Below are 16,179 nucleotides of genomic sequence, written 5' to 3'. Positions count from 1 at the left end.
GTCTATACTAATCTCTTTCTTTTGATTACTGGTATTACACTAAGGGCTCTATTCATAAAGGATTCACTGTGCTATTTTCTTAGCGTATGTTTGCTGGAAATTCTCCCTTCTGTATTTTACTGCATACAACTATCATTTACAAAGAGGATTTGTGCATGTTTGCACATGTGTAATGGGGCAACTGATGAGCGAATCCTCTCTGAAAATAAATAGCAGGAGAGGGAATTCTCTTTGAAAATGATAGATGAGGAGAGTGAATCCTCTTTGAAAACAATAGCTGAACAAAGTAAAACAGAGAGAGACGAATATAAATAGACCCCTAGGTATTGTAAAGAATGTATTTGTAAAATGTTTTCTCCCCCATCTTGTTTTTCCACCATCTTGTATTTCTCTTTCTATAGAAACTAAACAATAAACAAGTACCAGTTTCAGCTAGAACTGGCATCCTCTGGAGGTCGTTTTGTAGATAACGTTTTGGTGCATGTGCACTCAGAATTATGATCATTACAAAGCATATAAAGTAGTGTGCTAGTTAATAAACCTTAGGAATTACTGAGACCAAGTTCGTGTGTCTGTTTGCATTCCTCACATGATCATGCTAAACAAAGGGCAATAGCTTATAGAACAAATAACCTGTTGAAGACAGTATGCTTCAAAGAATGCATTCTGCACAGACCAACTCTGCAAAACAATCACTTTGCACTTGACAGGTTTTTATTTCTGTCTGTGTCTCTACTGGGAAAATTCACCTTCTCTTTTTGTTCTGATGATGACTGGGGCAGAAAAATTATGCCAAATCTGGAACAGAGTTAGACAGGGCGTCCTATAATGGAAACACTTGTTCCAGTGACAAGTTTACAAAGGCGGATTTCACTTCACTTTGGAGTGGTTTCCGCTCACTTGAGTCTCCCAGAGAGGAAGTAATGGGAAATTTCCCCAATATAACGCAGACAGCAAAAAATAAAACAAACAAAAAAAAAAATGACAGAGATTTTATACTTTATGTATAGCTATTATTTTTTGGCATATTTTTTTCGGTTTGTGTGCAGTTGAGTAAATTTCCCTTCACTTCATCCAATCTAAAATCATGATGTTGTTAAATGACGCTGCACTTGACTGGATATTGAAAATTAACATATTTTACTTTATTCACTAAGCTAACTGAACATTCTCTATGTCTTTATTAAAGAAACATTAGCCTCTAATCTCACCAACTTGTAGGTAAACAATAGAAAAAAGCGAATGCGAGTAAGTCACAATTCTTATGTCTATAGTCTTCTAAATTCTTCAATGTCTGACATCCTTGGCTGAAGGTAATTATGTTCCCAAATGCTCTCGTTCACTTGTATATTTTTAGTGCAGTTAAATGTAAATGCACCCGCATACAAAATGCACAGAGATTTCTGTAAATGTCAACAGCATTATAGCTGCAGAACAAAAGCAGTTCCACTGACAAGAATGGCATTGAACCCATCATGCATTTTGAGCCAATTTTTATGCATTTACAGTACATGTACCAAAAATGCAAGAAAACTGTAATGTGGCATAGCGTGCTCATAACTGATCATTTGTTACAGTCATGTACTGATTTTCTCTGCATGTCTTGTAATCCTGAATAGTACCAGCACTGGTGACTCTCAGTCTATAATTGTAGCTATTATTAGGTGTGGCACATCCACCCAAATATATTGAAGGGAATGTATCAAAACTGGAGCAGACAAAATCTGTAGTGTCCCATAGCAACCAATCAGCTTCTGTCTTTCATTTTCAAACCTTAACTGAACAAACTGAAGGGAGAAGCTGATTGGTTGCTTTCTATCTGCTCCAGTTTTGATGAATTACCCCCACTGTATTTTAACCGTGTAATAAGAGACAGACAGTCTGGAATGAATATTTTTTCACAAGGGGTGGTCCTCGTTAAAGGAGAACTATGGGGTTAAGGCTTTTCCCCATAGTTCTCCTTAGGGTAACGGGATGACACAAACTAGTGTCCTCCCGTCACCCTAAGCTCAGTATACCGCGAGCTGCAGCTCGCGGTATACTCAGACACCACAGCTGAAGCGGATCCCTAGAATTATGCCGGGATCCGCCCAGCTGCGTGAGTGACAGCTGGCTCTGCCTATCTAGAGGCAGAGCGAGCTGTACCCGCCCACTCCCCCGTCCGATCCGCCAGTCAGCGCTGGCAGATCGGAGGGGGGAATCCAGCCCCTCCCCTGTTAGGCATAGAGCCGTGACAGGATCGAGAGGCGAGCGAACGCCGGTATGTGTTTGCTCACCTCCCGATCTATTGAGCCAACCTGTGACAGTCTCATTGTCACAGGTCGGCTAGAACTATCAGGTGAGTGAAAAGCACTCACCTCATAGTTCTCCTTTAAGGCTCAGAAGAGATATTTCTAATAGAAATGTGGTTTATTAATTGATTTTTTTTTGTACTTAGATGGTTTACACTGCTGTTCTCTATGCTGTTATTTAGCTAAACTCTGAGGGCCACCAAGGCTAGACATTAGGGCCCATGCTTCACTTATACTTTCATAGAGACACAAGCAGGCTTAATAAATGAGTGAACTAGGGGCAAATTGCTCACAGCAATTACTCACCAGTCATCCATTAGAGTTCAAACATAGCTAAATTAATGGCATGCAAATTCTATAATATATAATTAAAGTGAATGCAAGTCTATCAACTTAATCAGGCCAATCAGAAACAAAGGACTTTCTAGTCACGTATCTTAGCAGTCCTTCAGCAGGGATGCTACACATTCCCTAATATACAGAGGGCCACTAGAGAGAGACTCCACATATCTCTGTGAAAAATAGTCATCAATAGTCATCAAGTTATCTACTTTAGATAAATGTACAGCACACTTTAAAGTAGAAAGTCTACATTGTTACATACTTGCTTGTGCTAGTGTCAGTCCTTCCTCAGTTGCAGGCTTTCCGCAGCCCACTTGCGTACATGCCAGCAGATAGAACTTGTACCTCGTGCCAACTTCAAGACGAGGGACTTTTTGGCTGAGAGCATTTGGGTTAGATATGGTGATATTACTTAAGTTTCCAATGCCATTGCTTTCATTAACTGAAAAACACAAAGGTCAAGTCACAGAAAGAAGTCACAGGAAGAATTCAGAAAGTGGAACACCAGTCAATTTATTTTTTCACCCTGTTACATGTTACAGAGGATTTCCATCACTCCTTGATCCAGTGACAATGGTCATACAATGCAAAATGTAAGAGGAGATCTCCCCAGTAGGGACATGGACAGCTGAGTGGGGGGATTTATCTGAATTTCTGCATAAACTGAGACAGGATGTGAAATGGGTTCTCTCAAATGTAAACTCAGCAATAAAACAGCAATAAAACATATAGTAGGTTTACAATATAAGTAGCTTAAAGTGTATTTCCACTTTCACAACCATAACACCTATTTTATATTTGTTACATGATCCCATTCACAGCACAAGATAAAAAAAATAAATGTTACTTGAAGTTTAAATTGCTTTTACTTGACTTGGGTTATGGTTTTAAATGTTAAAATGTCTTCTTGCTTCCATTTCTTTGAAATGTTAGGAGAGGCTGTGAGGCGTCTGAGGTGGCTTGTCCATTGTATGTTAATGAAGTTAAACAGATAAACACAATCCTCAAATTTCTGCCAAGTCACAGACCACTGTGAAAGGGCTAAGAAAGACCTGGAATCAGCCATCTTGCCTGATTAAACAAAATATCTAAAAGGTAAGAATTTTTTTTAAAATTATGTTTCAGTATGTTGTGTGAACAGGAACACATAACGAACATATAGAGGAATTTTCTTAAATTTGACTGCGAAAGTGGAAATACACTTTAAAGAATAATAAAAAAAAAAGAAATAGCTTGACTCAACTACTATAGAGGACACATCTGACTTAACCTGGTCATATACAACTTCAATTTCTTGCTGAATCAGTGGAATTCGAGTTGCGGGTGGCCCTCTTGGCAACACCCAGCTTGACAAAAACAGATTTTTCAACAGGCGTTGGCCAAAGGAGCCGAGAAAAAAATTGTTAGCCACACAATGCCTGCAGCCAATGAGATGCAGGCACTTGATGTTTAGTGGCAGCAAGTCCTGCTGGCTTCTGAATACAATAGCTGGCAGGGGAGATTCCTTTACCCATGCTGTTTAGCATGGATGGAGGAGTCAATTGATTTGAGTGAACAAGAGAAAACTAAAGATTTATGGCCAGCTTTGCTTTCTCAAAGCCCAACTTATTTCAGCATACTTCACTTATACTTTCATAGAGACACAAATGAATAAACTATGTAACTATGTGCAAATTGCCCAAAGCAATTCCTCACCAGTCAACCATTATAGATCAAGCATGGCTAAATTAACGACATGCAAATTCTGTAATAAATGATTAAAGTGACTTAAAACTTTTTTTTTTCTGTTTTAAGAAAAGGAAGTATATATCACCTGACATTCAAAGGCATATATCACCTGACTATTCTTCTTATTAAAAATATTTTTTTGTCCCTCCTCCTTCAGCCTTTCCCCAAACCACTGTCACCCCTGCTTGTTTGCAGGTGTCTCATTTAGCTAGCTGGCTGCACACCTGTGTGCACGTTCTTGGCTGGGACCTATGTGTAGCTGTGTGCATACATAGACACACACTTGGCTGCATTTTGTATCACTGAGGGTCTGTTTAAAGTTATATTTTATGTCAAAAGGTTTTTAATCTATTTCAAATGTTGATGAAATCAGTTACAAAGGATGTTGCTCCTCAGGGCCATCTTTAACCGCCTATCTTCCTAGATCTGAGCGGGCGTATTTAAACGTCCCGCCAGCCACGCATACTCGCGCGTGGGAAGCCATTCTCGCATTCTTGTGTCACTCCAGCTTCAGAAGCTGGAGAGAAGCTGATGAAGCAGATCTCTGCTTCATCAGCTTCTTTGGGGGTCCCTAGGTGACATTAGGGGTCTTGGAGACCCCTGATGTCTCCATAAAGAGGACCTGTCACATCTCTTTGCTATCACATAGGGGTGTTTCTTAGCCCCCCTAGCAATAAATAGCAATAAAGTTGTGAAAAAAATAGGAAACAAAAATGTAAGTTGCAAGAAAAAAATGTAAGTCACACATGAAAAATAATTTAGAAAAACACCATTTTTTTAAAAAAGCCCCGACCCATACATACACACATGCAAACATGCGTCGGATGGCATACGTGCAAAAGCGACGACTGCGCCCATTACGCCACACATGTTACATATCACCGCAAACGTCGCAGTGCGAGCAATAATTCTAGAGCCATCAATCACTGATAACACTAAACTGATGAACGGTAAAAGCTTTCAAAGTGTCGCCCATGGTCAATTTTGGGTATGGTAGTTTTTTTGCGATTTTGCCGGTGCTGCAATTTTAAGGCTTGACATATTTGGTGTCTATTTGGTGTCTATTTTTTTCAAAATTTTCATTAATTTTTCCTAATGGTAAAAAATAAAAACCCCAGTGGGGATTATATAACACCAAAAGAAAGCTCTATATGTCCCCAAAAAATGGTATAAAATTCATTTCAGTACAGCGTTGCATGACGGAATAAATGTCAGTCAAAGTACAGCAGAGCTGAATACTGAAAAATGGCCTGGCCAGGAAGGGGGTGTAAACATCTGGTCAGCAAGTGGTTAACATGGGGCAACAGTGCTTAGGCCAAAATGTAAAGAAATCCTTTGCTGAGCATTGTATATTTGTTTGGTCTGAATTCATTATTGAAAAATAGTTTGAGAGTTTAATACTACTTTAACTAGTATTTACTAAGAGCAATAAAGTGTGTTAAATGATTGCAACAAGATACCAGTATTTACTGATTTACTGCTGCCAGGCAAATAAAAAGAATCTCTGATTGGTTGCTGGTAGATATTGTCTATCTATCCTGTTTACTATATTTTATATAAAACGTATACAATGGGCCTACGAATGAAAAATGGAATAAAAGCAGAACTGTTGTCCATAGCAACCGATCAAATAATTGTTTCATTTCAAAGGTGAAACATAGCTGATGGTAAGCATGTGCGGCAGCTCCACCTTTACTCAAGGTTTCATAAGTACATTTCTTACTTTATTTAAAAAGTAACATGGGCATCAGTCCTATATTTCATTTGCTGCAGGCTTTAAACTGAACCCCAGTAATTTTGTTTAAGAACATACTCATCTGGTAGTACAAGACGTAGCCAGTCAGAATGCCATTTGTCCTTTTCGGTGCTTCCCAGGTTAGTATAAAGGATTCCATATCAGAACTTACAATTTGAAGAAACTGCGGCTGTTCAGGAACTAGAAAAAAATAGAAGATTTGCATATTACCACAACTAACAGTTATATTTTTCAGTAAGTCTTCTTGCGAGCAGAAAGCTTGCAATTTAAGGGGTCTATTTGTCAGTGGTGTTCAAAGAATGTCACCAGCACACCAGAGATAAAAAAAAACAAACCTGTTGCTGTAATTGCTTAAACATTTTGCTGCACTTTGGTTTTAATTTGTTAGTCCAGGCCATTTGCATTTGCTAGTGCATTTAACACTACCCTCTCCCCAGGTTGACAGTGCTGCTGTCCGAAGGTGGCTCCATTGATCCATAGAGTGGAGCCACCCTAAATAAAATAAAAAAACAAAAGCAGCCACCACAATAAGGATTGGTAAACTGCAATATACCGGTAATATATAACATTTTTATTTGTCAGTTTAGATACACTTTAAGTTATACTCTTTGTGAGCTATTTCAAGATTTAAAGATGCAAGCTTTAGAAACGTGTTAGGTGTCTTTTTCAAGGATATTCTGTTTAATTACAAAATATATTTCTATAGATAAAAGTTTAATATAAGAGATGAGTGACGTTCAATCAGTTAAATGTTTGCTAGTTTGATATGATAGAATTTGGTTGCTGGGTGCAGCACAACTATGACAAATGTTTTCATTAACAAGCACCATTTGTACTCAAGTTTGTATCTTTGCCAAATCTATTACTTACCAATTGTAAGTACAGGAAGCTTTGTCTTTTGCGCATGAAGTACTAAAGTTCTGTTGTTTCCCCTTTTGATGGAAATGATGGAACTTTGAAAAATGATGGAACTTTGAAAAAATTACCATGTATGGCCACATGACTGTGTTAGGTCAATGTAATTGACCTCATAAGGTCAATGATGTCTCCAGCATATCTTCCCTTCCCGTTTCCTGTAGATGCAGGGTAGGAAATACTGTGGATGCAGCTGATTGGGCCGGCACTAACAGCTTACTCCAGGGTTCAGATGAACTCAAGTTCGGACCGAACATGAGCTCATCCCGGTTCTCTGCTCTAATAACAGAGCTGTTTTGGCTATATTTACATTTCAAAGTTGAACGTATTGCTTGCTTTGCATATCGAGAGAAATGGTTAGATGCTGTCAGGTTTCTAAAGCATATATGTCAAGGCCAAATAAAATGAACAAAAAAATGGTGCCTTATCCTTTTAAAGAACTTGCAATTACAGAAAAAGAAGTATTGCTCTGCCTGAGATACACTCCTATAACCTGAACTGGACTGACAAACACAGCATTCTTGTGGTAAGTGATGTTAGCCTTGTCAGTGTCTTTTGATGAACTATTCGACCACTCTCACTCTCTGATATCTACAACAGAAATACTAATCATTCTGTAGTCCAACATAAGAACTAGGAGGGCTGTTTGAGATAACACAGAAAGTATGCAAAGAACAAAGGACACTTCTGAATTTCTGACAAGATCAACAGTTTTTACTTTACACATATTAAACAGATAAAACAAAAACACTTCCAATGGTATATTAAACAGGCCAAAAGGGAGAAGATAAGAGAAACACCCTTGTTAGGGTTTGCATTCACTTTAAAGTGTATTTCTAGTTTGGCAGCAAATTAGGATGACACCTACTTTATATTTGTTACATGTTCCCATTCACATTGTATAAATAAAAAAACAAAAAACAAAACATGGCGCTTACATTTTTAATTGCTTTTTACTTACTTAAAATTCTACCTAGCTCCCCCCTATGTAATGTTAAGGAGGGGGCTGTGAGAAGTTATGTTTACTCTAATTACCCTGTCTGATGTTATTATCAGCTGTAAACTAAATTTGAACACTACAATTTGAACACTGTCTGTCCTGACAAAGAAGCATTGTACTTTCACTTTTATGCTGCTCGGAGTAGCCTGGAATCTGCACAAACGCCTTCACCAAAGAATCCTCTAAAATAAATATTTAAAAACAATTTTTTTGGATATGCTGCGTGAACAGGAACACATAACGAAGATATAGTGGCTTTTTTTCAAATTTGACTGCAAAAGAGAAAATATACATGACAGTGTAACAATTTGGGAGATGTTCTCTCAGTTCCTGTCCCGATAATGGGAAGAGAGGAAACCTCCCCAAAGTGGGTTAATTCCCCTGGGATATCTACTCTCACCTAATGTTCTCGTGGCAGCTGTCAACAGTGGGATTATACCTCACCTGACAGTGGTTGTAATGTTTCCTCACTTCCACCTCTCTACAAAACTAAAAAAATAAGGTCCTTGCTGGAGATCCATAAACTGCCACTGGTTAAACTTTTTAGGCTTACCTCCTTCTGGTGTATGAAATGTTACTGTGGAACTCTCTGGCCCATCTCCCTTTGTATTATAAGCTGCTACACACAACTGATATTCACTGAACGGGTGAAGTTTTGGAACTATAGCCCAGTTCCTCCTGCCAGGAAATGATAGAATGTGGCGCTGGCCATGGTGCGTTTTTCCATCCTGGCGGCCTCTCACTCTCCAATAAATGATCTACACAAAAACAAATAATAAAATACTTAGAATGCTTTGTTTCAAACAATAATACCAAAGACAACATTGCCGAACCTCACTGGAAGCAGACAGTTGCTTGCTGTTTATATAGTAAGCAAAATACACGCTGTATGAGTGATGCTATATAGTCTTACATTAGTTACCTAAAGCCAGCTCCAGTAAAAATGGATGATTTACACACCTCAGGGTATTATGTGTGGACGGCTGATGCAATGAATACAAATCTAACCTTGTAGCATGATGGCTCCTGCACATAACACTGTCAGAAGTAAGGGATGTGACTTGAGCAGTGCAGTGCTCCATACGCATTCCTTTCCCTAATAGCAACTTCACCATTTACAAAATGCCTGGTATTTTTCGCAAAGATTACAAGGCGTGCTGTGATTGGAGAAGGAGAGGTAATGTCACAACCACCGCCATTGTATTATTTGAGAAATATGCAAGGCATTTTGTGAATGGGCAAGTAGCAAGTAAGGGAAGGGATGTGAATGGAGCACTTTACTGCTTGAGTCAAATCTCTCACTCCCCGCAGCACCCAGAAGATCAGCATTATGTTAAGTATTTCATTAAAATCGTTAATTGTGACCGTTAATAATATTCCATCCTTCATTTACTTTCATGGACGGTATATTTTTAATGGTCACAATTAACCATTATAGACGAATACTTTGTAAATAAATGCCGGTTTCCTCGTTAATCCCGTCTGTGTCGTAAGCGCAGATACCGGGTCGGCGTTCTCGACAGAACACAACGCACTAACATTTTAAACAAGCGGCTGCCTGAGGTCCCACGCTTGCTGGGGACCTCGGCAGCCTTCCTGTTAACCATGCGGTGCCATTGCGGTTAGGGGGGGGGGCCCTTCATGGTTTCTTGCACCGGGGCCCTGAAGGTTCTAGTTACGCCACTGTGTGTAGGCATTATCCAGCATGCTGCAAGGTAAGATTTTTATACTTTGCAGCAGTCCTCCACATATAAAATACATTATAAGATAATTTGCACATCCAGTGTTAAATATAAATTATCCTTTTTCTCCAGAGTTTGGCTTTCTGGTTACCTAAAATGTTTATCCAAACAAAACTTTATTTTTAATTTTTAGATACAATGGGGATGTTAGAACCTTGTCAGGTTTTTGCTCTCCAACAGCAACACAGACAGAAATAAAAATGCTTTTTTTTTATTAGAACAGAGGAAGACTAAAACCCTTGTCAGATTTTTATTTCTGTCTGTGTCCCTGTTTCAGATTTCCCCTTTTTTTCTGTATAGGAAAACTGTTGTCAGCAGGACAGAAAGTCAGGGCAAATCTTTATTTTCTTATCCTCCCTCACTCTGTCCAAAACTAGTAAAGGTTTTTTGGCTTGACATATACATTTATTCTGAATACAAATGTGTATACAGGTGCACGCTTTGGTAAATCAGACCCTATTGAACTGCATGATGAGGGTAGGCTATATGTCCCGGGTCCACCTTACTTAGGACCTGCTACGCCTACCCCCTCCCCCTACACTTTCAAATATTTAATCCCAAAATAACCAGATAGATCAAGATTGGAGTTAAATGGCCGTAGCTGCCCCTTAGTTACAAAAGTACAAAGATAAATACAAACTAAAAGTATACAAAGCATATAAGGTTGCAGCTCTATGAAGGCACCACCCAGAGCCGTAGCTAGCTCCGCGCCCGAGGCAAGAACAGAAAATTGTGCCCCCCAACAGACGTGATATGTCACCCTATGCCACGCACGCACGGCGTCATGTGACATCATGCGCCCCGCCTCCAGGATGGCGGCACCAAATAGCATAAAATTTGTTTTGTTTGATGAAACTAATGAAAACATTTTTAGTTTCTGTTCATTTAGTCTTTGCACATGGCTAATAGTGTGTGTGTGTGTGTGATGGGGGGAGGGGGGGGCGGCTTCTGGGGGCTTTGAGGAAATGTCAGGGGTCTAAACAGACCTCGGACATTTCCCTTTTTAAATAGAAAAAGAGATTGAGGACACAGAGTCCTCTGCCCATGCAGCGGGGAATGCGAGGAGAAGCTGTGTTGGACGTCTGGCGCCCATGTTGCCAATGGCGCCCTGTGGTCGCCATGGCAACAGGGGCGAGGGGGCGCAGCCAGGCTGGCCCTGGCTATGCCCCCTCTCAGCTGCGCCTGAGGCTAGTGCCTCACTCACCCCATGGTAGCTACAGCCCTGGCACCACCTTCAACTCTCCACAGTCTTTGTGGGTCGCATTAACTAATTAGGCCCCCAGCCGCAACACCCGCCTTGGGCACAACTTACAAATTGCTGCAGAGACCAACCCCATTAAATAACTGTAGCTCCACTTCAGTTGCACTCCAGTTGACCACTAAGAAAGCGAGGGCTTCATACCAGGGATGGGCCCCTCAAACACTCAAACCAGCATAACTGTCTTTTCATACCCCACCCACACACCCTTAAAACCCCACCTAGGAACCACTCCTCAACCAATAAGGTAAGTTATTTATTTTTAAAACAACCTTAAGGATCCATTCACACAGGAGCGGTTGTCCGCACACATTCGGCCGCAAACGAGCAGAATCTGTGCGGGTGAAAGATTTCAGCGTGCAAAACTGCACGGGAATCGCAAACGTTATATGTGAATGGAGCCTTAACCCTTTTGCCCCCATGTCTCCCATGTCCACCCTGTCAAGCAGGCCATGCGCTTATTATTTTGTCTTTTTGCTCCGGACCTAACTGACAGGGCACACTTTTGAACTTTTTCATGAAGGTTGTTCGAAAAAGCAAAGCTTATAAACAAAACATCAGGGTGCTGATAAAGCATAAGATAGAATGTCCCAGTATGCAGTAACCAGGCTGAACTGGTTTTGAAATATACAAGAAAAGAGTAGCTTTGCTGGAGAAATGTACAATTAAGTTGATTCATACTCCCTGCCATAATAAACTACAAATGTACATATTTCATATTTACAGTAATATTTCCACGGGATGTATCTAAGAACAACAAGAGCACAGTAACATAAAACTTGCCGGTATAAGATTTTTTTTTTTTACACAATGAATAGATCTTTATTTACAATATTCTAAAGGTGATGTGACCCCACTTGCTGCATGTACTCTGTTCCCTCTATTACCTTGTAACCTGCCAGATGTCCTCGTATTCTGTCCTGGGAGATTTCCATCCAGGTGACATTAGCTATGGACTGATTCACTATGCTCACTGACACATTAGATGGAGCTGCATCAGGATCTATGTGGATATAAAATGAACACAATAGACACTTTATTATTAATGACACTTTATAATGTATATACTGTGTTAGAACTACACCAGACAGTACTATGTACATGTGGTAAGCAGTTTTAGATACCATCCGGAGTGATTACACAATACAACAATATTCAACATCTAATTACTACTGTAGCAGTGATTGACCTCAGCATTTCTTTCTACTTGGATGTTTAAAAGAAAAATACATATACATTCCTTTTGCCTATTATAAAGCTAAATAAGTAAATCTGAACTCTCAACCAAAGCATTTGAATATAACCGATTAAACTGAATGAGGCAGCACTGAAGTGCATCTAATGCTGCAACTTTTGTAGTTTAGGATACAGTAGGAAATGGTTAAGAATCCTATCAGTTTTTCTATATCAGGAAGATGTCCCTTCAATTAATGTCTCAGGGACACAACAGGAAGTAGGAGGAGATCTCTTTAATTTCCTATCACTTTCTATACTGAAGACAATGGTTATGAGGACCAGTAGTGAGAGTCAATCTCCCCAGGGGGAGCACAGACAGAAATGATAACTAAGCCGAATTTCTAACTCCTCCCAACTCTATCAATAACTTCAAAATAGGTTTTGGCTTTACATATATTTTAAATTTGCAACTCTGTTAAAGTAGAACTGCAAGAATGAACTGCTTGGAGGAAAATAACAATGTTATACTCAGAGCTAGCTTGCTGTCAGACCGCTCCTTCCAGTGTCTCTCTTTCTCCGCTGCAGCTGTCTATGGATCCTTGGGTCATCATGTGCAATACACTGTGTATTGTAAGTGAGTATGTCTAGGGATATACCATAGCTGCAGAGTAGAAGGAAAGAGGGGCTGGGGGGAGCGCTGTTACAGCCGTGCGGCTCCAAGCTTTGGGTGTATATAAATTTTAGTCCTTAGATGAAAACAAGCAGTTAACCCTTTGCAGTGTGGCGGTAGCACCACTAAAAGGGTTTATAATATTTTTCTCTGGAGTTCTTCTTTAAAGGATATCTGTACAAATGCTGGCATACTTCTGAAAATGCTAGTTGCTTGGCTGTCCTTGCTTTCTCTTTGAGAAACTGATCTGGGACAAGCATGTAGATATGGAAGGTAAGAGTGAAGTCAGAGCTCCTAATCTGCTTACTTGTTTCAGGACAGTGACTAAGTAAATTCTGAAGCCATTCTATCAGCATGACAGCCCGGGCTGGTATATCAGCAATGTGCCAGCCTCCATACTTCCCTGGTACAGGTTTCCTTTTACTCCTGCATTCAATATTACTTACAGATAGGCTCTTTCACCCACTATGATGCTGCTTCCTGTGCTGCCAGGGACTTCAATTCCTACCTACACTGCATACAATATCATCTACAGCCTACACTGCCATTGACTCTACTTTGGTGAATTATCACAAGAGTGAAGACATTGGAGGGACTGTTAGCTTGCTGTATGACTATTGGCATCAATGAGTTGAAGGGTCTAAAATAGTGGCCACAGCTAATACAACAGAGTCTATGACTAAAAGAAGCCCCATGGTTATTATAAGAATTGTGCCAAGTGATAAAACTGGAAATGTTGCTATGGTAACCGCATTATCTAGTATCATTTAGAAAACTGTCTTTTTTTAGTCTATAAGTTTATTGATTGATACTTACTGTCCTCCCCTGAATACATGGTATGAATTTCAGGTTCAGGGCCACTCCCAATATCATTGACAACTAGGACATATATCTGATATGGAACAAATGCTGGTGTGTTCTGTATAATGAATAGGGGATGCTTCACTCTTTTGTGATGCCATTCCGTCTCCACTCCCTTCAGACGCCAACTAACTTGGTACTCCAGTCCAGGTCCATTATGTTCATCGGAATTCAGGGGCTGAAACAACCAATAAGAATATCATGCTTCAGAGCTTCAGATAAATGGTAGGCCACATGTCAGAGCAAACAGTGGACATCACAGTAGCAAAAAAAAACATTAAAGTTGAACTCCAAGGAGCAGTAAAAGACACAAGCTAATGCAGCTCAGTAATCATTTATACATAATTAAATGTATTTTTTTTTATTGTAAGCAAAATAGATACCTGAATTTGACTCAGTATCAGCCTCTTAAATCCTCTGTAGCACAGCATTCAGACTGGGGGAGGGAAAGGAGCTAATTACATTAGTTATGCTGCAGTGCAAGGAGCATGCTGATAGAAGGAGACAAACAAGTGGCAGAGAGATGAGCTCATCAGTCTTGCGCTTCTCTTTTCACTGTCCAGTCACAGGCTGGGGAAGGGACAAGACCTGCAAGCATTTCTTAATTGCAGCAGTAAAACATCAGGTCTTATGCCCTGCTAGACAGGGCTGTGCTATGTGGCAGAGCTGTATACATCTCATGACTGAATAGACAGAAATACAAATCCTTTGGCATGTAAACAGCTCCCTTATATGTATTTTGTCTGTGTATTTAGTTATTTGCCTGGGGTTCTGGAAAGGCATAAATATGTTGAGCGACAATGCAGAATATATCTTTTTATACAAGTTTGTTCTATTATGTTACGGGTCGGCCCCACTTCACATTGAGGTCTTACCTCCCACCTCACAGTCAGTTCATCAGGACTATTAGCTGTAAAGTACACCATATGTGGATTCTTGTCAGGGGCTGTAACATAAACAAATCAAAAGCACTGCTTAAAACATTTTGATTATAATGCCGAGAACTATAATATGAAGTATATATAACTAACTGCTATTAGATAAACATGCTCTAAAGTTGCTGTTTGATAAGTTAGTTGTTTACCATCATATCTGTATTTTCATATTTTGTATGAATTGTTTTTCCAGTATTTATCTGAAAGTAATTTTGACATAACTTTCCCATGTCTTTATTTACAGGTTCATATTTTAAGTACTGTAATAAACATATAGATTTCTAAATATCCCCTTGTAGTTGTATCAATGAATGTGCTTAGCGTCAGTATTTGATGACTGCTGGGAGATGCTCACTTAGCCTTGAAGGGACTCTTTGCCCATTCAGGATAAAGTTACAGGCCCACCTAGATTCACCTCTGCCACACTCCCTCACTCCTATGGTAGTCAAACACTGTGTTGGATAGTGTCAGAGCTTACATGGCATTGATAAGGTTATCCTCCTCCTCATGTGACAGTGCAGCCAATCACCAGTCCCAAGCACTGCATCATGGGAGTAGATCACATGCTTACCCATACCTAGAAGCACTATGTATTTTAAGTAGCCCTAAAAGAGCAAGAGAACAGCGGGGGAGAGAGGCATAGGTGAGTATAGGTGGGTAGTTGGTGGACTAGTAGGAGACTCTGTTACTTTGCCCTGAAAGTGCACAGGGATAGAGTCCCCTTAAGTTAACCATAGACAGACAGATATCTACCTGAGAACAAGAGGCTTAGAGACTTTTGCCGCTCTTAAACTTGAGACTCTGCCCAATGGACTGACTCAGTGCACACATGGTCAACACCTTTCTTTTTGGAACTCTTTGAGAAGTTGGACATTTGGAAGTGTGCAGTCAGAGACTTGACCTCAGAAGTTCTCATTGTTGCCTATTGGCTGTCCCTCCTTGTTTTAAGACATGTTCCAGCAAACCAATGCTATGCAAAATATGATTAGCCTGGGATGGGTTTTCTAAAATGACCACTATGCACTGCAGACGTAAGGCTGGAATATGGGTGGTTGGGTCTGCACATGGCATAAACACTGGTATCCTAATGTATACTTGTGCAAGGATCATTTACATGAAGACCACATGGCTGTTGTATCCTTCCGCTGCCATCTTTATCAGCAGGCATGCACTTTTTCCTACTTCCAGACAGAAAGATGAGGAAGGAGAAAATGCAAAAATCCATTTGTACTTATTGGGAATTGCAATTTGAAAAGTTTACCTGCTGGCGGTGTGCTGTAAATCTCAGATGCAACACTTGGAGGGCTTTTTCCAATATCATTTACAGCAATCACACGAAACTGGTAATTAAAATAAGGACTGAGATATAACTGGACTGCAGTGACATTTCCAAGGACAGTGGTTTCATCCCCCCATTGTCCAGCCTCTTCCATATTCTTTACTGACTGGATGATGAACTCTGTGATAAGAAAGATCATAGGTATCAGTTACAAGTTTCTATGATG

General features: G+C 39.9%; 1 protein-coding gene across 1 annotated transcript in view; it reads right to left on the bottom strand.

Moving 5' to 3' along the window:
- LOC108791868 (neural cell adhesion molecule L1-like protein) overlaps nt 1-16,179 on the bottom strand; it is a 132,403-nt gene that overhangs the window by 11,196 nt on the left and 105,028 nt on the right. Inside the window, exons 16-22 of the mRNA XM_018562471.1 lie at nt 15,936-16,133; nt 14,615-14,685; nt 13,695-13,917; nt 11,920-12,035; nt 8,586-8,790; nt 6,175-6,297; nt 2,896-3,075 (exon numbers count right to left, since the gene is read on the bottom strand). Of these exons, the coding sequence (XP_018417973.1) occupies nt 2,896-3,075; nt 6,175-6,297; nt 8,586-8,790; nt 11,920-12,035; nt 13,695-13,917; nt 14,615-14,685; nt 15,936-16,133 (1,116 nt within the window). The remainder of the gene's footprint in view (nt 1-2,895; nt 3,076-6,174; nt 6,298-8,585; nt 8,791-11,919; nt 12,036-13,694; nt 13,918-14,614; nt 14,686-15,935; nt 16,134-16,179) is intronic.

Source organism: Nanorana parkeri, unplaced genomic scaffold, assembly GCF_000935625.1.
Source record: "Nanorana parkeri isolate BGI_ZX_2015 unplaced genomic scaffold, ASM93562v1 scaffold579, whole genome shotgun sequence".
Taxonomy (NCBI): Eukaryota; Metazoa; Chordata; class Amphibia; order Anura; family Dicroglossidae; genus Nanorana; species Nanorana parkeri.
This window is presented reverse-complemented; position numbering and strand designations above follow the sequence as displayed.